Raw genomic sequence first — 13,576 nt, 5'->3', positions numbered from 1 at the left:
TTTTGTCCTGAGACAGAGTGAAGTGGAAGAGACCTGTAGAAGGCCTATGCTCTATTCAGCACACAAGGGTTTAAGACAAGTAAGTCAACAGAGCTACAACAATATTGAATTTAACTTTTGTAGCTGATTGGCAGTACTTTATAGTTAATATTCTGACTTTGATCCAAAATTCAATTACAAATGTGAATATGATAATTTCTCCTCACAAGTGGCTGACTTCCAGGTCAACAGTGAAATATGACCTTTGAAGATCCTGGTTTGTTGTGGTGGGGAGTTGGCAATCCTTGGGGATCAGAAGGACTTGTACTATCTGAATCCTTGTCTTTCCATGATAGCTCAGAGGGGCTTTTTATTCAGTCTCTAACTAAATATATACATAAAACCCTTTTTTCGTATCATGGTGTTCTGCAACACATCTTGTGTAGTGTCATGCACCTATGTCTTGTCAATCTTGCTCATTGAGAGGGTCACTCCAGAATTGACTTTTAAGTCCTTATTCAGCCCTGTGCTGGTAGTTTATGGAATGCAAGCAATTTTTTTTCCACAGGCTTTTTTTGTGTACTAGACATCTGGGCTAGCACTGCACCAAACTCAGCAATAGGAACTCTGGACCTAGTGCCAGGACAACTTGATAGATGTGAGCTACCACATCAAATGTTTTTGAAAAGGTAGTAGTGGGAACTGAAGCCTGTGAGGATCCACCTGGGAACTTTTAAGCAATGGGTGATTCTCCTGCCTATGATCTGGGATTTGATATTACAGAGCCCATCTGCACTCCCTCATGGCCTGGTAATGGGATTTTCAGAAGTAAATAACTGGCTAGTACTGGTGTTAGACTGCAGAACTTTTATAACTGTAGCTGATTCCTTCTGGAATTAAGCTTTAGCAAAGGCATTTTTGTATAATTTTTGTGCCTAACAAGGTTAGTAAGTCTTGGAGAGGTAGCCACGTTAGTTTGTATTTTCACAAAACAAAAAAGCAGTCCTGTAGCACCTTAAAGACTAACAATATTATTTATGAAATGATGAGCTTTTCTGGGACAGACCCAGGTTCCACCAGTAGATTGTGACGTCTATGTCCCATTGAGTTGGCTGCAGTGGTGAGTTCTAAGCTGCTGGAGAGGGTTTTCTGTAAGTCTGATCCATCGGCAGCAGCACAGAGCAGTGGTTCCCAACCTTGTCACTAATGCAGACCCCCAATAACTACCTCCAAACCATTCAAAGACCCCATCAAAGCCAATTCTATTTTCTTTGATCATTTTTACATATCTTTCAATTTTTCACAGACCCTCTGCAGTGCCCTTGTGGACCTCCCTAGGTCCACAGACACCAGGTTGGGAACCACTGGCACAGAGGATTACATAGTGAGAGTTGTGCCCTGGCAAAATAAAAAGGAGACATGTGGGAGGGCCTTGTATATTGGGCTGTTGTAGTGCTAGGTCTGATTGTTGTCATAGTAACTGAGTTAGATCATTGGGAGGTTAGCGCAGCCCATTCTGGTAGGCTCTAGCATATAGTGTGAGATGGAATGTATGGGAAAGCAGCTCTCAGCATTCAACCAATTTCTTCCTAAACTCGGTGACTCCAAACAATATAACAGAGGGGGCTTGGGAGTATTTTTAAAAGTGACATCATAGAATATACAGAATATTGCAGATGCACCTCTGAGTAGCAGGATTAAAAGTTTTCTCTGAGTTTACTTACCTGCAATGTTAAGGGAGCTTGTGAAGACAATTTGGTTGCACTTTTTCATGAGCTATTTACAATCACTCTCATTAAAGCTCTCTTTGCCATGTTCTGAGAGTAGCCAACGCTGTGCCTCTCATGATGCGTGGAAGAATAGTTAATGGGGATTTGATGAATTGGCCAAACCATTATTCCAGAAGCAATTTTTAATCCAGTGCTGCTTAATTTTCTTGTTTTCCTCCCCCTCAAGCTTACCAGAGCACATGCTGCTTGTCACAGATTGTGTCTGCAGCAGCTTTTATTTGTATGGGTGGCAGTGCCAAGGACCACAGACCTAATCCGGAACCCCATTGTGCTAGCTGCTATGCAAGCAAAGAAACAGATGCCCAAGCCCCAGAGTGCTTTCCTGCAGCCGTCTGTGATCTGACACTGATTTAAAAAACTACCCCCTGGAAGGCTTGTTTGCTTTCTTCAAACAATGAACAGAGAATGGAAATTTTCAGCCCACAATGTAAATGTCCTAGACAGATATGAGCTTATTAAAACAGCTAATGGAAGCAATGGAAATTTAGTTGCAGCCATTCACATAGAGTTCAATGCCGATAACTTTTGAGTGCTTAATATTTTCAGAAATGCTCTCCAAGCTGTATTCTTATTGGGCTACACTGACATGCAGTGGCCAATCAATCAATGTTGGAAGCTCTGATTTTTAATCTAATAAATACAGCACATCTATCATATTACTGCAGGCAGGTCTCATCCCAGAAAGCAGTCCAGCTAACTGAGAAAATATTCCTCCGCAATGGTAAGGAAGTTCTCTTCAGAACAGAATTCTGCATGCAGACAAGAGCCCTGCAATTATACAGTCTAATTCTAGCCTCAAGCCTGCCACTTAATCAGCCCAATGATAAGTTGTCTTACCCTCAAAATGTTAGGAAGCCTGCCCTAAAGCAAAGCTATACTCAGATAGCTGGGCTATGCACTAGAGATAGAAGTGAAATAGCGGAAATCTGCCTTTGAAGGTACCTAAGAAGCAATGTGCCTTTTGACATTGCTGCTCTGAATTTAAACTTAGCAATTCCTTATGATCCATCTCTGTTGAGAATACTGCACTAGTAAAGCTGGAGGGATTCTTCTGTACAGACACAGATAAGCCACTCCACTAAAGAGCACTAATCATTACTATCAAAACAAAAAGCAGTCAAGTAGCACTTTAAAGACTAACAAAATAATTTATTAGATGAGCTTTTATGGGACAGACCCACTTCTTCAGACCATAGCCATACCAGAACAGACTCAATATTTAAGGCACAGAGAACCAAAAACAGTAATCAAGGTGGACAAATCAGAAAAAAAACAATCAAGGTGAGCAAATCAGAAAGTAGAGGGGTAGAATGGAGGTCAAGAATAAGATTAAGCCAAGTATGCAAACGAACCCCTATAGGCTATGTCTGCACTAGCTCAAAACTTCGAAATGGCCGTAAGTTTACTAATGAAGCACTGAAATACACATTCAGCGCCTCATTAGAATGCCGGCAGCCATGGCACTTTGAAATTGATGTGGCTTGTCCAGATGGGGCTCTTTTTCGAAAGGACCCCACCGACTTCAAAATCCCCTTATTCCTACCAGAAGATAGGAATAAGGGGATTTCAAAGTTGCCAGGGTCCTTTCAAAAAGGAGCTCCGTCTGTACGAGCCATGCGGCGGCGAGCCACGTCAATTTCAAAGTGCCGTGGCTGCCAGCATGCTAATGAGGCACTGAATGTGTATTTCAGGGCTTCATTAGTAAACTTCGAAATGGCTATTTGCATGGCCATTTTGAAGTTTTGAGCTAGTGTAGACACAGCCATAGTGACTCAGAAAATTCCCATCCCAGTTCAAACCATGTGTTAATGTGCCGAATTTGAATATAAAAGACAGTTCAGCAGTCTCCCTTTCAAGAGTGGTGTGAAAATTTTTCTTCAGTAACACGCAAACTCTTAAGTCATTAACAGAATGGCCCACTCCATTAAAATGTTGACTAACCAGTTCGTGGATCTGGAGTGTTTTTATGTCTGTTTTGTGCCCATTAACTTGTCTAAGGGAGTTTGAAGTCTGTCCAATATACAAAGCATCTGGGCATTGTTGGCACATGATGGCATATATGATGTTAGCTGAGGAACATGAGAATGTGCCCGTGATTCTGTGAATAACCTGGTTAGGTCCAGTGATGGTATCCCCAGAATAGATATGTGGACAAAGCTGGCAGCAGGCTTTGTTGCAAGGAAAAGTCCCAGGACTGGTGTTCCTGCAGTATAGACTGTGGCTGTTGGTGAGAATCCTCATGAGGTTGGGAGGTTGTCTGTAGGAGAGAATAGGCCCGTCACCTAGGACCTTCTGGAGTGTTCTCACCAACAGCCACCCTGACCCTAAGCCCCCCTACCCATCTGCTCTCTCATTTGCTCACCTTGATAATTTTTTTCTGATTTGTCCTCCTTGATTACTGTTTTTGGTTCTCTGTGCCTTAAATATTGAGTCTGTTCTGGTCTGGCTATGGTCTGAAGAAGTGGATCTGTCCCACGAAAGCTCACCTAATAAATTATTTTGTTAGTCTTTAACGTGCTATTTGACTGCTTTTGTGTTTTGATAGTATATAGACTAGCACGGCTCCCTCTCTGTTACTAGTCATTACTACTGTGACCTAACAGTCTCTTACAGTAGTTCAGAAAATGTCATCTTTAAAATGGAAGAGCAGTATCTCCCATAGATTACAAAAGTAAGGGTTGTGTTCTGAGTTCTATACTCAGTGCTGCTATGGATTTGCATGACTCACTGATTTGGGCTAGTAATTTAATGCCTCTGTGGCTCATTTTTCCTGGCTGCAGTATGAGGATTGTATAACACTTACCTGCTGGAATCTCCCAGGAGTATTTTGAGGTCCAATTGGCCCTTTGATGAAAGGCATTTAATGAGATCAAATGCTACATAAAAATCACACTATTTCAAAGCAAACTGTGTGAACTAGATAAGCGGTTATCAAAAAGGTACTTCACATACAGTGAATTTAGACCCGACTGGCATGTCTCAGCAGCCTGAACTCTGCATTGCTCCCTGGGATATATGGTTTTAAAAGCTGCCATGGATCAGGGACATCATTTGCAGTGACTAGGTCCCATCCCACCATTTCAACACTGAGTTTTGCCCTGTCTTCCTAAGAGTACTAAACACAAAATCAGTGGGTCAAGTTCTGATCTCATTTGCCCTCATGTAAGCTGGGAATAAAAAAATATTAATGAAATGTTAATTGGGCCCACGCCAAGGCTCAACATTGCAATTCTATCCAGTTCATACCCCAGGCACGGCGGGGAGGGAGAGAGGATTTAGTAGGGAAACTGCTGCCCAAAATGCAAGGATCAAGGGAAACTCTCCACAATGACTTCTCAGCCCTACATGCACAGGATGGAAAACCAGGCTGCACTGAAGTCAGAGGGAATTGTGCAGTGGGGACCATTTAGGAGACTATTGAGCGTGGTGTGGGATACAGAAATGTCTGCTGTGCATGCCACTGAAAACTGGATCAAAACAAAGCAAGGCTGTGCTCTGCACTGAAATCAAAGAGCAGATACAGGATTAGACCAGCATTTCCCAAGCTAATTTGGCCATAGAACACTTTTGGGCTTGGAGTGTATTGATGGAACACATACACACTGGTCTAGAGTGGGGTGAGTTCACGCTGAAAAATTGCTTCATGTCATGTTAGTTTTTTAGATGTTTTATTTTACAAAGAACAAAACACAACAAGAGAAAATTATCTGAGTGAACAACTAATGTCCTTCTGATAAGAAGACAGTTAGTAACCCTATAATTAAATATGAAAATTAAAAAATAAGTACAAATCCAAAACAAAACATCAATATAACGGCCAAAAAAGGATAGCTAGTGTCATTATTTTGTACAAATATAGAAAGGGCAATATTGTTCATGTAATTTTCTTTTGGTAGCCAACTTATTGACCCAACCCTGATCATTTGATGGGTATCTCAGACCTTGTTTATCTAGGTAGCGTCCAAGGCGGCATCTTTTATCATTTAGTCATTGTGGCATCACATTTCATTCATATTGTTGTTTCACGGTCAGCACATCGTCATTCATCTGACCAGCCCTCCTCCTCTATCCAGACTTGGGACTGGCACGTAACCCACACAGGCAATCAGAAAGTGACTTGGGTGGTGTTGGAGTCGTACGGGGTGGATAGCAGTTTGATATGGTTGTTGAAGGATATCAGTGATAAAGGGGAGGCAGTGGTGAGACCATACAGAGAATTGGGAAGTTGGTTTAAAATGAGTAGAGGTACGAGACAAGGAGATCCAATATCACCAAGTATCTTCATCACGCATGCAGAGAGAGTGATGGACATCATCAAGAAGAAGTAGAAGGGATATCTGTGCATGGGATAAGAATTAACAACTTGAGGTTCATGGATGGTATCATTATCACTGAGGAAGATGAGGAGAAGCTAGCAAATATGGTGCAGGTGCAAAACAAGCAGAGGAAGCAGCATAGACTGATTAGGACTATCTATAAAACAAAAACCATGGTATTTGGAAATAAGGAGATAGGAGATAAGATCAGTGTAGATGGGATTGAACTAGAGAACATAGAGAAATTCACATATCTGGGATGCAACGTGATGCATGATCTAGAGCATAAGAAGGAAACAGTGACTAAAATAGAGAAAGCAATAGTGAGTTTGAAGGCAACAGCCCATTCCAATAGGAGAGGCAGACCCCACAGAGAATGGGTAGATAATATAGTAGATTGGTGCAGAGCTAGTCTACAGAAACTACGCCACTCCACACTGGACAGGGAAAGATGGATGGAAATAGTGAGAGACACATCAGACACCAACAGGTGCTGAGCCCTGGTTGTTGATGATGATGATCATGAATATTGTTCAGAAAAGGACTGCCCTTCCTTAAAGCTTAAAACATCTTCATGATAAAGAAATGGAAAACAAATTAGGTTTGGGAAAATATTTTTAACTTTGTTTGTTATAAAGTTGCTATTTTTACAGACAACTACTGGACAATAAAAATAAGTAACAGTTGACAGTTTTTTAAATGGGAAGAGTGTTTTTGTGTCTCTATTTCAGCACAAGTTGCACCATAGCATCTATACTATTATGAATAAGTTATAAATATTAATATACCTACAATCTAAATACTATTCAAATACCTTAGTATTTGTGATACACACAATTTTTTTAGAAGGAAAAATATTGCTAGCATCAAGATTTTTTCACAGAACACCTATTCTCATCCCACCGAACGCCAGTGTTCCAAGGAACACAGGTTGGGAGACACTGAAGTAGACATGTTTAAAGATAAATCTGTGCCCAAGTGTTCTGCTGAATTATGGCCATTTGCAGCCCCATCTGAGAATTGAAGTCAACCTTCAGCATTAAAGGCAGTGCTGCCTGCGTGAAGTAATGTCTGCAGGGAGTTTACCACATAACTGCAATAAACCAATGACCACAAAAAAAAAGGCACCATCTTAAGCAGCAGCTAGGAAAAGTGATGCATGCTCTGCTCTCTCTTTCTAAAAACACTCTTGCCTTGTTTGCCCCTGAGGAGATCTTGTCCCTAAAAATAAATGGATTTTACAGGGGATGGACATGCTACAGCAACATCATTTCGTAGCAATAATTTAACATGTAAAACTTTCCAATAAGTGTTTGGAGAACTGTACTTAAGAGTAGTTATCCATGGTTCACAGTCAAGCTAGGAGGACCTATTCAGTGGGGCCCCCACAGGGATCTCTCCTGGGCCCAGTTCCCTTCAACAAAGTTTTAAAATGATACAAACTTTGAAGGTGTTGCCACCAATTTGGAGGACAGGGTCAGAATTCAAAATGATCTCAGCAAATTGGAGAAATGTTCGAATTAAAGAGACTGAAATTCAAAAGGGATGAATGCTAAGTGTTTCACTTAGGAAAGAACTATCAATGACACGAATGCCTAGGAAGGAGTGCTATTAAAACGATCAGGGGATGATAGTGGATAACACACAAAATAAGTCAACAATGTAATACTGTTGCAAAAATAAAAGGGAACTCTATTTGGGGAATAGTGACAGAGAGATAGGCATGTTAGTCTGTACTCTGTCAAAACAAAAAAGCAGTTAAACTATTTTGTTAGTCTTTAAAGTGCTACATGACTGCTTTTCTATTTGGGGAATGTATTAGTAGAAGTGTTGTAAGCAAGAACCCAGTAGTAATTCTGCACTGATAAGGCCTGAGTTGGAGTACTGTGCCCAGTTCTGGGGGAAAAAAGGATATGTGTAGTCTGGAGAAAAGAAGCCTGAGGGGACATGCTAGGAGTCTTCCAGTACACAAAAAGTTGTTGTAAAGTGGAGGCTGAAAAAGTGTTCTCCTTAACCATGGAAGAAAGGACAAGAAGAAATGGTCTTAAATTGCAGCAAGGGACATTTAGGTAATACATTAGAGGACACTAAAGGGACTTAAGCCCTGGCACAAACTACACAGGGAAGCTGTGGAACCACTGTCATTGGAGGCTGTTAAGAAGACAAACAGCTCTCAGAGATGGTCTAAATCAGGAATAAAAAACCTACAGCTGCTGGCTGGATCTATCCCACTGCTTAGTTTCGTCTGTCCATTACAAGTCTCTGTGCTGCTGGCTGGAAGCCCTGACCCTCAGTGCCTCCCCAACAGGCTGGAGCCACAAGCCCTGACTCACTCCATTGGGGGTGAGGGGAGAGCTAGGGTGTCAGACCATCAAAGGTCTGTTCAGCTCTGCAGTGCTCCCAGAAGTGACCGAAATGTCCATGCAGCCCCTAGGTGCAGGGGCAATCATGGAAGTTACACATGCTGTCCCTGCCCCCAACACCAGCTTTGCAGCTCTCATTGGCTGGGAATCAGAGCCAATGGGAGCAGTGGGGGATGGTGCTTGTGGACGCAGACAGCATGCACCATGTAGAGCTGTCTGGCCACATGCTGGCCATTTTTGGGAATGATGTGGAACCAGAGCAGGCTGGGAACATCAATCTGGAAACATCAGCCTTGAAACCCATTCCATTTTACAGTCTCTTTTTTAAAAGGTCTTGTTATTTTCTTATTTCAGTTATAATTGATTCCACTCAGTTTTGATGGGAAAAAGTCTTAAAGAAATGCATGCAGGTATGCTGGCAAGACTATGGGCAGGCTCTTCACGTCCTTTCTGCCAGGTCAAAAGGCCAGGGTAGCACAAAGGGACTCTGCAAACACCATTAACGAGTTAGAGGAAGATTTGCCCAGAGCAGGCACTGCTGAAGACAACCACAACACCACCTTTCCGAGGACCCTACCATGAGCCTCGGTGTCAGGAGTGTTGGGGGCCAGGTCACAACATGTAGTGCTGGGGAGATTCCAGGCAGTGTTGCAGCCAAAGGAGAGGTGTTATTTACAAAATCTCTAGTGTGGGGCACCTGCTTGTTTGTGTTAATTGGAGTGTGCGACTCCTGACTGTACCTGGACAAGCATTTGGCATTGTCAGTATGAATAGGAAGAAAACTCATTGCCAAAGTACTCAGGGAATAACAGCATGGATTTCAACCCACTAGGAAGTATTGAGATCAGGTTTCCACCTTGCCAAAACTTATTGAGAAAGGCTTAGAATGCCATTGGAAGGTGGTTTTCAATTCAATTGATTTTATACAAGCATATGATGAAAAATCTCTATAGAAGATCCTGAGATTCTGTGGCATTCCAACAAACAAGGTTATTGGAATAAAAGCTTAGTCGGATGAGTCTGCATTCTGCAGCAGGAGAGAGAGCAGAGACAAGGGTCATTACTGGTGCAAGGCAAAGCTGCTTACTTGCCCCACTTTTCTTCTGCATGGTCACAGACTTTGTGACACGAGTAGCAATGGCTGCTGCTGAGATCACTGGTGTTTTTGGGGCAAGAAATAAGCTGAAAGACTCAAATCTTGCAGATGATACAGTCATATTGGGTACAAACTTCCATGGAATGAAAAGACTCTCTATGACCAAAAAAACAGGAACCGCCAAAATGGGACTTATCCATACACAGAAGACCAAGATAAAGAAGATAGAGCTGTCTGGCCACATGCTGGCCACTTTGGGAATGATGTGGAACCAGAGCAGGATGGGAACATCAACCTGGAAACATCAGCCTTGAAACCCATTCCATTTTACATTCTTTTTTTTCAAAATGTCTTGCTATTTTCTTATTTCAGTTATAATTGATTCCACTCAGTCACTATTGGCTGAGATGTGATTTATGGAAAAGTTAAGAAAGAATTAGTGACTTCAGCTAACTTATACATGCGGTATCTGCTACTAGACCACTCTCTAAAGAAATGAAAGCAAGAAGCAGCAAAGCCAGTGGATTGTTTACCCATTTGTCTGGAAGAGAAAGACAATACATCTACACACTAAGATGAGATTGCACAATGCTATTGCCCTCCAACACAATTTTGCATGTTGAAAACACGGCAGATGGTGGAAGCATACAGAAGAAGCTGAACGAATTTCACCGGTGCTTTATAAGAAGAATCTTGGGACTTTCTTTGGAGAGACTGTGTGACCGTTGTGTCACACACGTCAGCACACTGGGAACCCAATAATCAGACAGAGATGATTACAATGGTTCAGATGAAGCTATCCCATGGGAGAGGGACAAGATTCATCTTAGAATGGGTTCTGCCAGGAGGGAAGAGAAGCCATGAATGACAAGGAATGACCTGTCCCAGAATCATGAAAAAAACAACATTGGCTCCAATATGGAGTCAAACATTTTGTTCTGGACAGCCATCAGTGGGAAAAATGGGTTGCCTCTTATGCCACTAGGTACAGGAGACTAAATTTAAGTAAGGAGTCTATAGGATAGTCATAACTCACACATGCTGTCTAAGTTACATAGGGGACCATTCCAATCACAGGAACATCCCCGTATCAGGATGGTGCACAAGTGGTTGAAAGAATCACCCCTTCTAGGCTACAAGTTCTTTGCTTTGTGTCTTGGGGTACAGCCCAGAATCTCCCTGCCTCCCCAACAGTTTAAATACAAAACACAGCACCTCTCATTTTCTCTTTGAACAAGATGCAAATGCAGCTAATTGCAGAACCAACTTCTTGAAGTAATTTGAGGCTCTTTTCCCCACAGCATAAAATTCAAACTGCCAGCATGCATTTCTGCAACAAGCAATCAGAAATGCTGATTTTCCAAGGAAAAACAAAGATATAATTGATATGTACTGAATCAGTCTGATAGGATTTGGATAAGATGGCTCACTTTCTGTGTATTCTTTCCTCTGTTCTGTTTTCTAGTCCTGTGGCTGTAAAATGCATTCATAATACAACATGAAAATGGATAAACAATGCATTGGAGTCTTCTTACTAAAACCACTGAGATAGTCAAAGTCAGTCCTGTATTTTACAAGATATTTCTACAATTACATTTATCACAGGAAAGATATCTCAAAGAGATTTTTACTAAAGTAACTGTCTGACAGAACTATGACCTGATTTACTGTCCTCTCTAAAACAAATCATTCCACATGTTGTAGAATTTATAATTACAGTATCCATGTACAGGATTTTAAATGAGGACCTTCAATAGGTCATGTACTAGCTTTTCAGTTGCTTATGTCAAACACTGTAAACGGGCCCTCATGCATGCATGGGTCACACCCATGTGGATGTAGTCAGTCTGACATTTGAGAGGTTCTGCACTTGTGCTGGCTGGTGCCTGGCGAGCTGCCAGCTATGCTTACCCAGCACAGCCAGGGCTTCTGCACACCCACCTGGTAGCATTGTCAACAGTCTAACTGCGCAAACCCAAAGGTGCTTGCCCTACCCCTGCTCCACCCACGGCCTGAGGCGACACCTCCCCTTCTCCATCCTCCCCCTCCTTTGATTGCTTGTTCTCACTCCTCCTCACTTTCACCAGGCTGGGGCAGGGGCTTGGGGCATGGGAGACAGTCATGGGGGCAGCGCTTACCTCAGGCAGCTCCCAAAAGCAACCAGCACCCCCCTGTGGCAGCAACACCTAAATGGAGGATCAGGGGTTCTCCATGAACCACTGTCTGCAGGCAATGCCCCTGCAGCTCTCATTGGCTGCAGTTCCAAACACATGGGAACTGCAGAGTCAGCACTTGGGTCAGGGCCAGTGTGCAGAGACACCCCATTCCAGACACCTAGGCCACAGATACTTGCTGGCTGCTTCTGGGAGCGGTGTGGAGTGAAGGAAGGCAAAAAGCCTGCCTTAATCCTGCTGTGCTGCCAGCACTGCTAGCCAGGAGCCCTCATGTCCTTTAATCCTCTGGGCAATTGCCTGTTTTGCACCCTCCCCATCAGTGGGCCTGCACAGCACAGCTTACCATTTTCTGATAACCCTCTCACTTTCCAATGATGGCTTCATCACTTGAGTGCTGATATTCCTCCAGTTTCTGTTCCCCCGCGTGTGCCCAGAAGAACAAAAGTTCTCCCACAACTCACAAGGAAATCATCAGAGCTGCTCATATTAATGCAGCACTATTAACGATGGGCTATGACCCCACAAGTCCTAGAAACTTACATGGGTTTCTGCAGCACCAGTGAGGAGATAGTAATTTGAACATGGCTATGTGATGTGGCTGTTTATACCTGAACTGGGATAACCTAGGTGCTTAGACTTGAGTGCTGATCACTCAGGTTAACGCTGCAATGAAGACAGATCCAGACAATGATGTTCATGTGCAAAGTAAAAGACTAACGTTTGACTAGGAAACAGACTGAGCCTCTCATTCATGCCAGAGTGATACAAACGACACTGGACATAATACAAAGATGACAGACGAGACTGACTGCCTCAAACGACTTTCACTCTGTCCAACATCCACAACAGCCTTCTCCAGTAAATGAGCGTGGAGACAGATTTTGAAAGAGAGGGAAAAAGCAAACCACTCCAAATGAAATCAGTGAAGTCTGAAATTGATTAAATAATGTTCCTTATTGCCTCATTGCAACAATAAAATCTATTTTGGCAGTCCTTCCAGGAGCGAGGAAATTGAAAGCCAAACCTGTTCTCCAGTGTCTTGCTTCTTGACAATCAGTTTCTAAACTAATACAACCCACAGCTCAAAATAATGGTGTTTAAGATGGGATGAGAGTTGAAAATCACAAAACTGGTCTCTTAGAAAGATCTAATTTTATTATCATTCCTTTAACAGATTAGAAAACAAAAGTAACATTTCAACAAGCATCTGCCCATCATAATTTATACATAAGTCGGTGATGCATGGTGCCATTTTCTTGACCATGACTTTAGTCACTCACCCAATTGAGAGTTTAGGATTGCAGTGCATACTGAACTAAACTCTTTCACAACGTAAGGCACGACTACATGATCACAAGCAGTAAACACAACACTGAAAGTAAGACTTAAAAATCCAATTGATGAAAAAATGTTCATGCATTCTAGCTACACATACACAAACTTCGTCTGATGCCCATTATGAATGTATGATCCAGTTTAAAAGAAGTGCAGTGTTCCCTAGGTAAAACTGCATCCATAAGGCAAATGTAATACTTTAACTCTAAAGAGTGGGTTAGAAACATAAAGCTTTTTTTCCAATCGTATTTTATTGAATTACAAAGAAAATTAGTCAATTTTATGCCCAATATTCACATCTGCAATGATAATAAACCGATCATTAAGGTTCAGAAAAGGGGCAAACAAGGCCATATAATTCCTAGCACGAGTCCATTACAGAAACCCATTGATTAAGTTCATGTCAAGAGTACTGGGGGAAAAAAGGTTAAATTAAGCATGGATTAATTAGTGGATGATACTGTGACAACAAAGCTCCCTGTGCAGTTGTTGTAGCCCAACAGACCCATAACTATGAAAGCTT

At 42.2% G+C, this 13,576-nt stretch overlaps 1 protein-coding gene across 1 annotated transcript in view; it reads left to right on the top strand.

Annotated features, from left to right (window-relative positions):
- The window catches only part of PLEKHG7 (pleckstrin homology and RhoGEF domain containing G7), a 32,322-nt gene extending 22,464 nt beyond the window's left edge, over window positions 1-9,858 (top strand). The window contains 1 exon segment of the mRNA XM_075003252.1: window positions 9,566-9,858. Within this exon segment, the coding sequence (XP_074859353.1) occupies window positions 9,566-9,858 (293 nt within the window).
- Window positions 9,859-13,576: the final 3,718 nt, after the last annotated feature.

This window comes from Carettochelys insculpta, chromosome 1 (genome assembly GCF_033958435.1).
Source record: "Carettochelys insculpta isolate YL-2023 chromosome 1, ASM3395843v1, whole genome shotgun sequence".
Taxonomy (NCBI): Eukaryota; Metazoa; Chordata; order Testudines; family Carettochelyidae; genus Carettochelys; species Carettochelys insculpta.
Note: the sequence above shows the minus strand (reverse complement) of the source record. Positions and strands in the feature narration are given on the sequence as shown.